At 31.6% G+C, this 16,517-nt stretch overlaps 1 protein-coding gene across 3 annotated transcripts in view; it reads right to left on the bottom strand.

The window, feature by feature from the left end:
• The window catches only part of LOC110020099 (histone-lysine N-methyltransferase ASHH2), a 54,443-nt gene that overhangs the window by 26,698 nt on the left and 11,228 nt on the right, over positions 1 to 16,517 (bottom strand). For all 3 annotated transcript variants that reach the window (XM_020718078.1, XM_020718079.1, XM_020718080.1), the window contains exons 6-9: positions 14,877 to 15,008; positions 14,685 to 14,801; positions 14,283 to 14,375; positions 5,652 to 5,729 (exon numbers count right to left, since the gene is read on the bottom strand). In XM_020718078.1, coding sequence (XP_020573737.1) covers positions 5,652 to 5,729; positions 14,283 to 14,375; positions 14,685 to 14,801; positions 14,877 to 15,008 — 420 coding nt within the window. The remainder of the gene's footprint in view (positions 1 to 5,651; positions 5,730 to 14,282; positions 14,376 to 14,684; positions 14,802 to 14,876; positions 15,009 to 16,517) is intronic.

The raw sequence follows: 16,517 nt of genomic DNA, 5'->3' as shown, positions 1-16,517 counted from the left end.
TGATACATTTTGAAGAAAGAATTTTTATTGAAGATGATTTTAGAAATATTCATAGAGTATGGTTTTGGAGTGATTAATGAAGAAGGTATAGCCATATTAGATTTTGCTTTAGCGTGTGATTTTGTTATTACTAATGTTTTATTCAAGAAAAGAGATGAGCATATTATTACTTATAAGAATGGTTTTAATAAAAAAACAAAGTGATTATTTTCTTATGAGAAAAAGAGATCGTTGAACATGTAAAAATTGTAAGGTCATTCCAAGTGTGGATTTAAGTACTCAACATTGAATATTAGTTCAAAATTTAAGATGAAGAGTTGTAAAATAAAGAATATTAGGAATCATTGTCCTAGAATTAGATGGAGACACCTAAAAGACATTAAATTATTTTTATGAGTAAACTTCAAGACTTTAAGAGTGGAGGAAGAGTATTTTGGTCCTTATTTTTAATAATAAAGGGGATGCACAAGAGTATGCAAATTATAGAGAAATTACGTTGACGTGTCATACTTCAAAATTATGGGAGAGGGTAATTGAACATCGATTAAGACGAATTACAAAGATTTCTCATAATCAATTTGGACTTAAATCGAGCAGGTCTACTATGAAAGCTATACATTTATTGAGAGGTTCGACGGAGAAGTTCAGAGATAATAAGGAGGATCTAAATTTGATTTTTATTGATTTAGAAAAAGCTTACGAGAAGGTTCCAAGAGATATCCATTGGAGAGTACTTGAAAAGAAGGTATTGATATGACTTATATTGAAGTTATTAAAGATATGTATACTAGAGCTGCCACTTGTGTTCGAGCAGAAGGAGGATTGATCAAATATTTTCCTATTTTTGTTGGATTACATCAGAGATCGACTTTAAGCCCATATCTTTTTGCTTTAATTATGGATGGCCTTACTGGACATTTACAGGAGGATGTACCTTGGTGTATGTTTTTTGTTGATGATATCCTTTTCGTGGATAACATGTGAGAAAAAGCCCAGAAAAAACTTGAATTATGGAGGTTTACATTGGAGTCTAAAGGGCTTCATTTGATTAAACTAAAGGTAGAACAAAACTGAATACATGGAATGTAATTCTAGTAGTAGTAGCTCTATTAACAGAAGTGTAACTCTGGGTGATCAAATTATTAAAAAGTGTGAAAAATTCAGATATCTCGGATTTGTTGTTCAAAGTGATGGTGATATAGATGGGGATGTTAATAGTAGAATTCAAGTTGGTTGGTCAAAGTGGAGTGATGCTTCGAGCCTTTGGTGTGATAGAAAAGTACACCTTAGACTGAAAGGGAAATTTTATAAGATGGTGGTGAGACCGCAATGCTCTGTGGCGATGAATGTTGGCCTTTAAAAGAGAAGCATAATACTAATTGAAGTGTTGTCGAGATGAGAATGATTAGGTGGATGAGTGGCTTTACACTTAGAGACAAAATGCGAAATGAATATATCCGTGATAGGGTTGGTGTACCTCCAGTGATGGACAAAATTATAGAGATTCCTCTTAGATGATTTGGTCAAATTAAACGTCGACCATCTGATGATCCGATTAGGAGAGTAGATGTTTTAGATTCGACTTATGTTAAGAAAGGTAGAGTTTGACCTCGACATATTGTATTAAAAAAAAATCTTAATTTATTAGAATTAAATAAAAATATGGCACTCAACTTAGCCAACCCCACTTAGTGGGATAAAAGGCTTGTTGTTGTTGTTGTTGTTGTAGGGCTATTATTATTTCCATTAATTTAGCTTATGAGCTATATTTATTAACAAAATTCTAAATTAGTTTAGATTTTCTAACCAAAATACCCCATTTCTCAACTTCTTGCCCTATTCTAGGATTATGGTTTGCTTCAGTTATTTATTAGGGTTGTAGCAATCATCATTAGAATTATGACAAGCAATCTCGACCTCAGAGTTGCACCAAGTTGGACAAAATTGACAAAATAAGACTCATTGTTCTCATAGACAAAGAAAAAGAAGAGCTTCCTCATCTCATTTCCTAGGACAATTAGCATCGGAGAAAGAAAAATATGAGTAAACTTCAAGATTTATTTGAGATTTTTATGAAAAAGCAAATTTTATGTAGCAAAAAGCAACAATATTAAACAATTGACAAAAGATTTACTTGGAGAATCAAAAGAAAATTTCTATAAATAAAAATAATTGATGGTGGTTTAATAATATGCAAGAAAATATAAAATATAAAAAATTATATTATAAAAATTGGTTTAAATGTAAAAACTTAGAGAAATAGGAAAAATATCAAACGACCGGCATGGATTCTAAAAGAACAATCTGTGACGCTAAAAATTCTGTTTTTAGTAATCTTTAGAATACATTAGATGCTAAAAAGGGTGAAAAATACATGTATAAACTAGCAAATAAATAGAAAACAAAAGTAAAGATTTACCTCAAATAAAGTATAAAAGAGTTGAAAATCAAAAAGTGTTTTTCTTAGAAAGAGATATTCAACATGAGTGGGTGAGTTATTTTGATAAACTTTTTGATAAAGTTTTTGAAAATACGATCAGCCTTAGTGATCTTAATATCGTTAATAAGAATAAAACATTTCATTTTTATCGTCGCATTAGTAAAAAAGAAGTTGAGGAGACTTTAAAGAAAAGATAAAATATAAAAAGTTATGTTATAAAAATTGGCTTAAATGTAAAAGCTTAGAAAACTGGAAAAAATATCAAATGACCGACATGGAGTCTGAAAGAACAATTTGTGACGCTACAAATTTTGCTTTTAGTAATCTTTATAATACATTAGATACTAAGGAGGGTGAAAAATATATGTATAAACTAGCCAAACAAAGAGAAAAGAAAAGTAAAGATTTAACTCAAGTAAAGTGTAATAAAGATGAAAATCAAAAAGTATTTTTCTTAGGAAAAGATATTCAACATGGGTGGGTGAGTCATTTTAATAAACTTTTTAATGAAGTTTCTGAAAATACGATCGACCTTAGTAATCTTAACATAGTGAATAATAATAAAACGTTTCAGTTTTACTGTTGCATTAGTAAATAAAGAAGTTGATGAGGCTTTAAAGAAAACCAAGGGTGGAAAGTTTGTACGACCTGATGATATCCCAATTGAAGTGGAAATATTTAGCAGATTTGAAAGTTTCTTGGCTTACTCAACTCTTTAATTTTGTTTTAAAAACTAAAAAGATTCCCGACGAGTGGAGGAAGAGTATTTTGATCCTCATTTTTAAGAATAAAAGGGATCACAAGAGTGTGCAAATTATAGAGGAATTAAGTTGATGTATCATATTTTAAAATTATGAGAGAAGGTAATTGAACATCAGTTAAAACGTATTACAAATATTTCTCATAATCAATTTGGATTTAAGTCGGGAAGGTTTACTATGGAAGCCATACATTTATTGAGAGGTTTGATGAAGAAGTTCATAGATAATAAGGAGGATCTACAATTGATTTTTATTGATTTAGAAAAAGCTTACGATAAGGTTCCAAGAGATATCCTTTGGAGAGTTCTTGAAAAGATGGTGTTCATATGACTTATATTCAAGTCATTAAAGATATGTATAATACAGTTGTCACTTGTGTTCGAATAGAAAGAGAACGGATCAAATATTTTCTTATTTCTGTCGGATCACATCAGGGATCGGCTTTAAGCTCATATCTTTTATTTTTAATTATGGATGGTTTTACTGGACATTTACAGGAGAATGTACCTTTTTGTATGTTTTTTGCTCATGATATCCTTCTTGTGGATAAGATGAGAGAAAAAACCCAAAAAAAACTTGAATTATGGAGGTCTACATTGGAGTCTAAAGGGCTTCGATTGAGTAGAACTAATACTTAACACATGGAATGTAATTTTAGTAGTAGTAGGTTTATTGACAAAAGTGTAACTTTGGGTGATCAAATTATTAAAAGGTGTGAATGATTTAGATATCTTGGGTCTGTTGTTCAAAGCGATGGTGATATAGACGAGGATGTTAATAGTAGAATTCAAGTTGGTTGGTTGAAGTAGAGTACTGCTTCGAGCCTTTTGTGTGATAGAAAAGTACCGCTTAGACTGAAATGAAAATTTTATAAGATGGTGTTGAGACCTGAAATGCTCTATGGCGTTGAATGTTGGCCTTTAAAAGAGAAGCATAATACTAAGTTAAGTGTTGCCGAGATGAGAATGATTGAATAGAATGATTAGTTGGATGAGTGGCTTTACACTTAGAGACAAAATGCAAAATGAATATATCCGTGATAGGGTTGGTGTAGCTCCAGTGACAAACAAAATTAGATTGAGCCGTCTTAGATGGTTTGGTCACATTAAACGTCGACCATCTGATGATCCGATTAAGTGAATAGATGTTTTAGATAAAAACCAACAAAAATTAACTGGAGCACACTAAAATATTTCTAACATGAATATAAAGATATACCAAAATGGATCAATTCCAAGCAAAACATTAAATCATAGTTTAAGCAACCTTCATTTCCAGAACTTAAGAAAAGTGGTTGGCATCCTTAACAAACTCACACAGAGTGGGGTAATGAACGAATGTCATACTATTTGGTTGCATATCTTTTTTACAATCTCATGTCTTTTAAGATTTCGGTAAATTATTCAGTATTTTTTTATACAATCTCTTACTAGATATAGTTATATTAAGTTTCTGGCCTGCTACATTCCATTGTTAATGAGAACTGAAACTCTCCAAACTTCAGAAGTAATAAGAACAAAGATTATATTTTCACGGTTTTCGGGTCCGTTCAAGAAAGAAAATTAAATATCTAACAATTTAAGGGCATTTATGCTTCATCTGAAACAAGACACGGCCAGAAAGCCAATCAGGAAAGAAAATTATATTTGCGCAGCACATGTGATAATGAAGACTCAAGAAAAGCCTAAAGTCATTTCAAAGACCTATCATGCAGAATTTCATATAAAACACTGCGAAAAGGCAAGGATGAAATAGATAGTGTATCCAATAAATTTAATAAAAAATGGCAGTTGAATTCATCTTTGAATTTATCTTTTCATGTTTCTACTTATGTCATGCAAACAGTGACATAATGAAAAACAGCACTAATATTGCCAAGTAAAAATTATCTTTTCAAGAGCACTATGCCATTGGCAAAGGATAGATCGGTGAATCCACAGGCACTGCCACACACGCAGCAACTTAAAAACCGAGCACGTCCTAATGACTGAAAAGAAAATTAGCAGATATAGCCTCTTAACACCAACAATAATATATTGAGAAAGTCCTCCCAAACAAATAGATGAAATTCTAGCATCTATAAGCCAATCTCCACCAAAACCTTGTCTTAAAATCAAAATGCTATGGGGGAAGTTGCAATACCCCTGCAACACCACAGAGATAAGGTAGAAATCAAATATCCACAATCTTTTACAAAAAGAAATTTCCACCTTAAAGCACAAGGTTATAAAAGGAACGTTGTCTACCCACACCCACCACGGCCATATATTAGGTGGCGCAGAATTACCGTACAAACAAAACCACCTCTTCTGCACTACAAAAGAATTCTCAACAAAGCTATGAACAAAAAATAAATCTCAAAAAGAGTGTGAAAATACAAAAAATGCTTATTGAAGACGTGAAGTATATGTCTAAAACATGTGCGTATACAGAACTGAAAAAATGCCCACCTTTTCAGTCCGACAATTAGGATCGCAGCTGTGATTGACATAACGACCCAAGTTTCCCTTAGAGCATGCATCTATGACCTGAAAACCAGTGAAGATAATACCAATCACAAAATACATAGACAATAATATACCAGTTCTGTTGCCTAAAAAATAGTTCTCAATGAATATATTAAGTTCACAAACAAAATAAAGAAGCAAATATTGTGGAGCAATTACATGCAGCTAAACTATTCTTTTGTTTAAAAAATGCTTTTAGAGAGTGTACTATTAACTTTTCAAGCATAATACTAATTAATCAAAACAGAGACGTAAGAATGCAAATATTCTCAATTTATTATAACTAATTTTACAATTGAATCACTTTTAGAAAACTTGCCAAATAACTAATCATCTAGTATTGACAATATGGAACGACCAAAACAAGAAAATGCTAGTGCATGATGAGAAAAAAATGCCATAAAAAAGAAAACAAAATATAAATCAAGACCGTAACTGCTTCAAAATTCCTCAATCACAAAATATAATTCAGAAACGTGATAGAAAAACTTAAAAGACTTAACATTTTACATCTAGAACTAATAAACCCTTTGGGCCAGCAGGAGTTGTATAACATCAACAATAATTTGAAAAACTATTCATGGGCCTAAAATTAGCAATCAAGTGGTAAATAAAAAACCAATAAGATTGAGAATACTTCAACTAGTAACCAGTTGTAATATGCTAAATGGATGTACGATTGTTACATTATTTAACTAGGAATTTTCAAAACTCATCACTTAACCTCAAATATTGACAAGAAACCTGAATTGAGCAACACTAATAAAACAAGCACCAGGATGCTTTCAATTTTTGCCATCAAAGAATCAGTTATTGGATTAAGAAACTGAGAATTATAAATTTTGCAAGGGTTGCGATGAGCACTCTATTGCTCCATGCATGCTAGAACAAAGTCATTTGTTTCATTTCTTTAGGTATTCAGTTAAAAGGTATCAACTCTCTTCTCTTCTCCGCAGGCCACTTTCGTTTACAAAAGGAAGGAACAAAACTTCAAACCACTGTGTGGCGGCAGTAATTCCAATCATTGTAACTGCATAACAGAAAAACAGCATTTGGAAAGTGAAAGACTGGTTCACACAGAAATAAATTCCTGTCACCGTACATGAACTTGAATAAAATGTTCAATCACCTTCTACGAAACTCCTGCATAAATTCCACCAGTTGACACCCACACTCACCGGGAATTCTGCCATCTTCTCTATCACTTCTGCCATCATCTCATTGATCCATAGGATCCCTACTACCTACTCATCAATCCATGAACTTGTGTATATGTTTGTAGTTAGTATTCAATAATTTTACATGTTTAGTATTAGGAACTCCCCTATAACTATATAAATACTGACTAGGTCAACAAATTCTCTCCAATTCTTGGAAGGGCGTCAGAGCCTTGGACTTTTTTTTCTTGGCATTACCATAGGATATATAGCCTTCATCATTGAGTCAACTAGAACTTGCAAGCCTTTATTGTTGCTGTTCCTTTTATTCCTTTTACCTCTTTTTTATAACTAGAACTTTCATCAGATGAATATGACTAAATCCTCTCATAAATTTATTTCATATATCTCAAGTCCGACAAACAAGAGAATAACCAATGCAAATGAATCCTTGATCATATTGAAAAGTCAAAGGATCCTAGAAACAAATCCCTTGCACTCTGAAATACCTTCAATATAGCTAAAATATGTACCAACCAATTATTCATTCAAAGCTAACTAAAGTTTCCAAATTTAGTATCATGTTTATCTTTCATATTTTCTTCAAAATAAGATACGAGGAGGATTATTGGGCATGCTAAAATAAGAAGAATTGTTTTCGGCTCTGCTGGCAATAATTGCACTATGTACTATGAATCATTTAATAAAAACCAAAAGTGATGTATCATGTTTCCAATCTTTTGTAACATGATCAAATATCAATTTTGTATTATTAAAATAGTCAGATATGACAATGTCAAAAATTACTTTAACCATTCTCTCTTCTCCCACCTCAAAGAATAATACATAAATCCTCAAGTGTGTATATACTATATACCCCAATAAAATAGAATAGCCAAATTATAAATTTGTTAACTATTCGTTAGCACAAGGGCACTTTTTTCTCGAAAATTATCCCAAAGTAATATTGGGGGAAGTAGATTTAATAACGCCCACTTAATGAATCAATTCCCAACAAAAAACTTAAGGTTCAGGAGTCCTACACAAGTTCAAAATAATTTATTTCCTCCTTTCAATATGTCAGATAGCTTTATTCCCAAAATATTTGGAAGCGCTGATTTTGTCTATGCACATTCCCAAAACACAAGAAGACTTGATTGTTGAGAAAATAATTAAGTTACATTGATCATTCTCCCACACAAAGGGCATAAATGCTATCATTTCCCTTGAAAAAAACACATTTTTCTGCTGATATCACTTTCACCAAAAGAACATCATTACATCGTTACTATTTATCCTAAGAAAGAAATATCATTCAAAACAAATTCTCCCTTAAAATGCCCTTCCTTAGTCCTTACTCTAACAAGTAATTCTATTACAAAATCAGCCACACCTATCCAAACTGAGCCGATACTTGAACCACTTCCTAATCAAACATATAAATTTACCCATAAAAAAAGATATTTTAATCTACACAATCTCAATCAACCAAATCAATCCATGTCAATGAATCAGATAAGGACACAATTAAGCTATAAATATAGGTATAAGAATTTCTACTAAACATTCCTAATACTTACTTTGATCATGCAAAATAATTCTCATAATCACTAATCACTGCTTACGAGCCAGCGAACAAATCTGATCCCTAAAATACTGTTTGGGACATCAAGTAATATGAATTAAAATAATATTATCAGAAAAGATATGAAAACCCTTAAAAATAGAATAAAAAATTACTAAAATTGTTAAAAATAAATAAATAGATGGTAGAAATTTCTTTTATAAAAAATAAAAATTTGATGGTTCGCGAAAAAATCTATATATGTATAAAATTGATCATCTTGAAATAAATGTTATAATTGTTGAAATGAACATTAAAGAATATCTTCTTACTTGGTGTGAAAGTATATATAAAAGCCAAATCGAGACTTATCTCAAACACATAACAAAAGATATATAAACTAAAGAATGCACTATCAAAATTGTTGTAATCTCCGAGGGCACGGATAGGAATGTTCGTGAATATGATGCCCAACACGGGAATACAAACAAAGACAAGAAGCCCATGTATCAGTTGTGAAATAGAAGGCTTCAAGAGAAGTTCCACACAACTAGTTAATGTTAATAACATAGTCATAACAAATAATGCCTCAAAAAAAAAGAAATAAATAAATAAATAAACTGGTCAAAGAATTTAAAGTAAAAAAAATAGGCAATCTAAAGCACTTCATCGACATCAGGTTGCACATTATCAAAATGAAATCATGATGCAAAATAAGAATATATAACAAACTTGCTAAAATAAATGTATGACTCATAAAAAAGCATCCTATTAGAGACTAATGAGATAATTTATCTACTTGTCACACACTAAATCTAACATCATCAATGTTGGAAATGAAGTGACTCAATTCATGCACAATTCTAAATAATCACATCTTAGGACACTATAGAATTCTACAAATATCATAAAAATATGAATTCTATTTAAGAAGGGAGAGAATTGACACTTAAAAAATACACATATATAGATTATGTAAGTTTTATGGAAAATAAGAAGTAAACTTCAAGGCATTGCTTATTTTTAGAAGATAGCCACTAGGTGAATTGGAGACATAAAAGATTAAAATGAGATTACAAGATCTACCACAAAAGCTAAATTTAGATCCATACCATTGGAAATCAACAAATTAAACTTATTCAAACGGGATTAAAGATTAAATGAAAAAGTAATATGACTCTATCCAAACAGCAAAACAATCATCAATATTGCATATAATCTCGCACAACAGGAACATTTAAAGCATGGAGTTGATAGACACTTTATAAAAAAAATCCTAATAATGATCCACTATTTACCATGTTCATAACTACAAATGAACAACTTGTTAACATTCTCAACAAAGGATACAACAACAAAGCCTTAATCCCACTACTTAATCCCACTAACATGAATCCTTTTTCTCCATTGCGTCCTATTTAGAGTCATATTTTCATTTAGTTCTAATAAATTAAGATCATTTTTAATACAACAAGCCCAAGTCTTCTAGGTCCACCTCCATGGAGTTGAAAGACACTTTATAAAAAAAATCCTAATAATGATCCACTATTTACCATTTTCATAACTACAAGTGAACAACTTGTTAACATTCTCAACAAAGGATACAACAAAGCCTTAATAATCCCACTACGTGGGGTAGACTACATGAATCATTTTTCTCCATTGCGTCCTATTTAGAGTTATATTTTCATTTATTTCTAATAAATTAAGATCATTTTTAATACAACAAGCCCAAGTCTTCCTAGGTCCACCTCTGCCTTTCTCAACATAATCAGATGGTCGACGTTTAATGTGACCAAACCATCTAAGACGACTTTCTCTAATTTTTCTGTCACTGGAGCTACACCAACCCTATCACGGATATATTCATTTCGCATTTTATCTCTAAGTGTAAAGCCACTCATCCACCTAATCATTCTCATCTCGGCAACACTTAACTTAGTATTATGCTTATCTTTTAAAGGCCAACATTCATCGCCATAGAGCATTGTAGGTCTCACCACCATCTTATAAAATTTTCCTTTCGGTCTAAGTGGTATTTTTCTATCACACAAAAGGCACGAAGCATTACTCCACTTCAACCAACCAACTTGAATTCTACTATTAGCATCCCCATCTACATCACCATCGCTTTGAACAACAAACTTGAGATATGTAAATCTTTCAAACCTTTTAACAATTTGACCACCCAAAGTTACACTTCTATCAATAGAGCTACTACTACTAAAATTACATTCCATGAATTCAGTTTTAGTTCTACTCAAATAAAGCTCTTTAGACTCCCATGTAGACCTCCATAATTAAGGTTTTTCCTGGGTTTTTTCTCTCATCTTATCCACGAAAAGGATATCATCAGCAAAAAGCATACACCAAGGTACATCATACTGTGAATGTCCAGTAAGCCCATCCATAATTAAAGCAAAAAGATGTGCATAAAATTGATCCCTGGTGTAATACAACAGAAAAAGAAAATAATTGATCAATCCTCCTTCTGTTCAAACACAAATGACAACTCAAGTATACATATCTTTAATGACTTGAATATAAGTCAGATCAACACATTCTTCTCAAGAACTCTCCAAAGGATATCTCTTGGAACCTTATTGAAAGCTTTTTATAAATCAATAAAAATCAAATGTGGATCCTCCTTATTAGCTCTGAACTTCTCCATCAAACCTCTCAATAAATGTATAGCTTCCATAGTAAATTTGTCCGCCATAAATCCAAATTGATTATGAGAAATCTTTGTAATACGTCTTCACCGATGTTCAATTATCATCTCCCATAATTTTAAAGTATGACACATCAACTTAATTCCTCTATAATTTGCATACTCTTGTGCATCCCTTTTATTCCTAAAAATAGGGACCAAAATACTCTTCCTCCACTCCTCGGGCATCTTCTTAGTTTTTAAAACAATATTAAAGAGTTTAATAAGCCAAGAAACTCTCAAATCTCCTAAATATTTCCACACTTCAGTTGGGATATCATCAGGTCCTACAGACTTTCCACCCTTAGTTTTCTTTAAAGCCTCCTCAACTTCATTTTTATTAATGCGACGGTAAAAATGAGACGTTTTATTATTATTAACGATATTAAGATCACTAAGGTCAATTGTATTTTCAGAAACTTCATTAAAAAGTTTATCAAAATAACTCGCCCACACATGTTAAATATCTTTTTCTAAGAAAAGCAGTTTAATTTTCATCTTTAATACACTTTACTTAAGTTAATTATTTACTTTTCTTTTCCCTTTGTTTGGCTAGTTTATACATATATTTTTTACCCTACTTAGTATTAATCTATTATAAAGATCACTTAAAGCAAAATTTTTTGCATCGCGGATTGTTCTTTTAGGCTCTTTGCAGGTCGTTTGATAGTTTTCCTAGTTATCTAAGCTATTACATTTAAACTAATTTTTATAACAGAAAATCTTATTCCACCACTAACTAATTTTATTTATAGAATTTTTTTCTTTTGATTCTCAAAGTACATCTTTTACTACTTATTTAATATTGCTTGTTAATTTATCCCACATAGCATCTGCTTCTTCCTGAACATCTCAAATTTTAAAAACTTGAATTTTACTCATAAAAATAATTTTATCTGTGTCATTTAGGTTCCCCCATTTAATTCTACGATGATGAGTCCTAATATTCCTTAATTAACAACTCTTTATCTTAAAATCTAGAATTAATAATCGATGTTGAGTACTTAAATCCTCACTATGAATGACCTTACAATTTTTACAATCTCAACGATCTCTTCTTCTCATAAGAAAATAGTCAACTTGAGTTTTATTAGATTCATTTTTATAAGTAATAAGATGCTCTTTTTTTTTCTTTTCTTGAATAAAGTTTTCTTGAATAAAGTATTAGTTTTCTTGAATAAAGTATTAGTAATAACAACATCATACGCTAAAGCAAAATCTAAAATGACTATACCTTCTTCATTAGTCACTCCAAAACCGTAGCCACCATGACTATTTCTAAAATTTTCTATCACTCTACCGACATGTCTATTTAAATCTCATCCAAAAAATTTTTTTTCTTCAAGAGGTATCAATTATATTAAGTCTTCTAAGTCATTACAAAATTTATCTTTAAACCTTATATCTCAAACAACTTGAGGAGCATAAGCACTTATAATATTAAAAATATTAGTATCAATAATAATCTTAAGTGCTATAATTCTATCTCCAACTCTATTAATTTTTATAACATTATCTTTCAAACTCTTACCTATAATTACACCTACACCATTGCTAATGTGACTCTTACCAGAATACCAAAGTTTAAAACTTAAGTTATCAACCTCCTTAATCTTATCTCCAACCCATTTAGTTTCTTGAATATATAAGATGTTAATCTTTTTATGAATCATAATATCAACTAGTTCCATTAATTTACCATTAAGAGTACTTATATTGCAAGAACTTATCCTAATATTAGTTTTATTAGTTTTATTAGTTTTATAGACAAACTTTTTTATCCGCATTCGTTCGTAATGTGAGAACTATTGTTTATTTGGCACTACACCCGGGCGTCGGTGTAGCGGCTTTTACATGTTTTTCATTGTATTTAGGTCATACAACACGTCGCTTCCAGAAGACGCCCTAGCACTTACACAAAGATCGAAATGATTCATGTCATGATTTTTTTGACAAGTTTTACACTAGTTGTTGACTTCTTAACCCAACCTGATTCATGTCATGATTTTTTTGACAAGTTTTACGCTAGTTGTTGACTTCTTAACCCAACCTTCCACATTTCACATCTGGACTTGGGACCGGCAACGACAGTGTAAATCTTTTAAAAATTATTAGGTAACCTTAGAATAGATGACATCCATTCATTCACTTAAGGAGGAGTGTCAAACACATTCAAAATTTCCCCTAGTCATAACCCAAACTTACCAAAAGTTCTGCCCTATTTTCTTCCTCCTCCACTACCTAATAGACTAGCTAAATCCTCACTGCTTACTCATCAATCCATAGCCAATTATAATTACTTTATAATTACTATTCTACACACTCGTCCATCTATTGTTTATTATCATTATTCAAAAATAATTATTTTTTTTTTCTTTTTTGCATTTTTCCTATTAGAAGCTCTCTTAGAATTGGACATGTACTACATAAATTTTGGAATGAACGTCTCAACCAATGCTCTCCAACTCGAGCCCTCTTCAAGCCCGATTATGATACTTAAATAACCACATCAAGGTTCAAATCATGGCAATGCAATTCTGATTTTAAAAGATAGGCCTAAAATAATGATTAGGTAAACACATTGTGATCTAAAGATAGTTAATTCAATGAAAATAAAAATAAATAAAAAAATTCAATGCAATGCATGGGAAAGATTGCATACATCAATCCCTCTCCAATCCCATCTGTGAAAAAGTCTCACAAAAACTGCAGCTTTTTTCCCCGTGTCATCTCCATATACAGTATCGCCAATAGCATTACATTGCAAACTGTCGCACAACAACAATTACAAATTTGATCCCACGTTATCATTTATTAAAAGAACGATGGTTTCAAATATTAAGTTTTCTTTATCGGATGAAACAGTGTTTCTTCATCAGAATCAATTGTGTAAGAAGCTGGCTAAATTATATTAATAACTGAATTTTAAGTGCTGCCGAATTCATTAACTAATAAATATTTAGTATCCCAAATTCATTAGCTCAATTAGAACAGCTAAAAAGTACAATAAGCTTAGAGCCAACTATGTTGCCACTTTATCGCAAAAAACATTGCAATTGCATTGTTAAAAGAGGCAAAATTAAATACATAAACAAAAGAAAAGACATTAAAATTAATTATAGGGAGAATGAAAGGGGCCAAACCTCACCACCATTCAACGTCATAAAATAAAAATGCTTATGACCCCTGCAAGCATAATATCTAAGCCGTTCTTCATAAGCAGCTAAATCAAGCACCTGAAATAGCAAAACATAACCACAAGTGATATACTAAAAATTAATATGAAGCCATCATAAATGATATACTGAAAATTAATATGAAGTCATCATAAAAAGCACATAAACTATATGTATCCCTAGAAATCTTGCTCAACAAAATGTGAAACGTGATAGGGATATAGTTTTCATTGAAAAAGAAATAAGAACTAATATGAAGAACAAAACTTCATTGGAACCATGATGGAAAAAACTAGAAATAACAAAAAAAAAATTATATATGACAGCAAAAACCTCACCTCCCCAACCACCTCCCCAACATATTCTCACCTCCCCAACATATTCAATGAGAAATTGTCCTTTAGAAGCACTCTCTTCCAACTGCAATCCATAGCCTTTCTTTCCGCAGTTAATCCATTTAAATTTGGCATACTTGCGCTTTTGAAACTGTGTAAAAAATTACATAGAAAAATCAGATGCGTCTCAAACCAAAATATCCTCGTAAAGAATGTAGCTCAATACCTGTTGATTCGAACATAGATTCCCACATGGGCAGGTTCCCTTTACGCACTCAATATTAAGCATACGGTTTAAACATTCCTCACCACAACCCAAACCGCCATCTCGAGGCAGCTTACAATGGCAGACCATCATCTGTTTTGCAGACATGATAGAAATTTAAGAAAATAAATCAAACTTACAGGAAAAAATACAACAAAATAACTGGAGTGGTTGCATGAATCTACAATTAGCACTGGAAAAAAACCGCTCAAATAATCTAACACTAAATCAATATACTTCAGGAGAAGCATTATAATAATAGAATGCTTGACTTAACAAATAAAACAATTGAAATAACCAATACTAATTTTATCTAGAAAAAAAGTTAATGATGGGGAGGTGCAACAGATGGTCTGTTGAGAAAAAAAGAATGAATAATCCATTTATTAAAATGATGAACTAGACAAGGCAGTAGAATTATAAGAACAAATCAGCAGTATAAATCAATAGGAAATATCTATGTTAACAGTGAAGCTTTGATAAAGCTAGATTTATAGGGAGTCGAAAGCAGCGCTACTAATGCAAAACTACTCTAGTTGGTCAGCTAGTTTTGTTTAAATGGTTATGAATAAACACATATAATTCCCTATGGAATAAAAAAATGTTGACATAAACCTGCATGTTCACTAAAGGTAACAGCAATAACCATATATCAATAGCTGAGATGTGATTGATGTTAGAAAAAATGCTGCTACCTACAAAAAAAAAAGGAGAAAATAAAAACAATTTAAACATCTAATGTGCAGATAGAATAAAATATGCGAACAAAGTACGTGAAATGTGACAAGCATATTTCGTATGATAAGCTCAAATGACCATCTGATAGCCTCACTGTGATTTTACAAATCTCTCATAAAGTGAATAGAACTATGCCTAATCACGAAAAATTGTTGTGGAAACATTCCCTCTCCAATAAAAGTTTGTGAACAAAGAGTTGCCCAGAGTTGGCGTGCCTAATGTACTAGCGCCACATATGCCATACTGCACAGGATATAGAGATCACAAAAATTCCCCCAAAAAAAAAACTGCAATTACACTCAGACCTTGAGTCTATTACCTCTTTTATCTCATACAACAAAATCCACATAGTTAAAGCAATGAAGGACAGACTTATAAATTGCAACTTGCACTTAAAATTCCACAGAAACACACAACTAAAATAAAAAACAACATTTAAGCATGACATCACCTTAACCAGCATTCAAACAATTATATGCTGCTACCACAAATAAAATGAACGCGTCCCATCTGAGGGAGCAAACAATCCACAAAGAAAATTCTGGCTTCGTCCAATAGAAAGGGAAAGCTAGCCTCACATGAGGACATGAGGTAGATTCTAAAAAAAGAATCAATCCCTAAATCCACCAAATTCTCGAATAAATTCCTTATTTTCATGAGGTCTAGACAACAGATCCTTCCTTCCAGTCCTCACTCCAACCTCGCTTTATCACATTACTTTTTGAAATTTTACCTCTAACGTCTCCCAATAAAGTGAAGAAATATTACATCAGTACTACGCACGTAAAAATAATGTGCGTAGCCAATCAAAACACGCCACGACATCTCGCGCGACAGAGCAAAAAAAACGGCGCAGTAACACGG

This window comes from Phalaenopsis equestris, unplaced genomic scaffold (genome assembly GCF_001263595.1).
Source record: "Phalaenopsis equestris unplaced genomic scaffold, ASM126359v1 Scaffold000090, whole genome shotgun sequence".
Taxonomy (NCBI): Eukaryota; Viridiplantae; Streptophyta; class Magnoliopsida; order Asparagales; family Orchidaceae; genus Phalaenopsis; species Phalaenopsis equestris.
The sequence above is the reverse complement of the archived record's forward strand: the minus strand, read 5'-3'. Positions and strand labels throughout refer to the sequence as shown.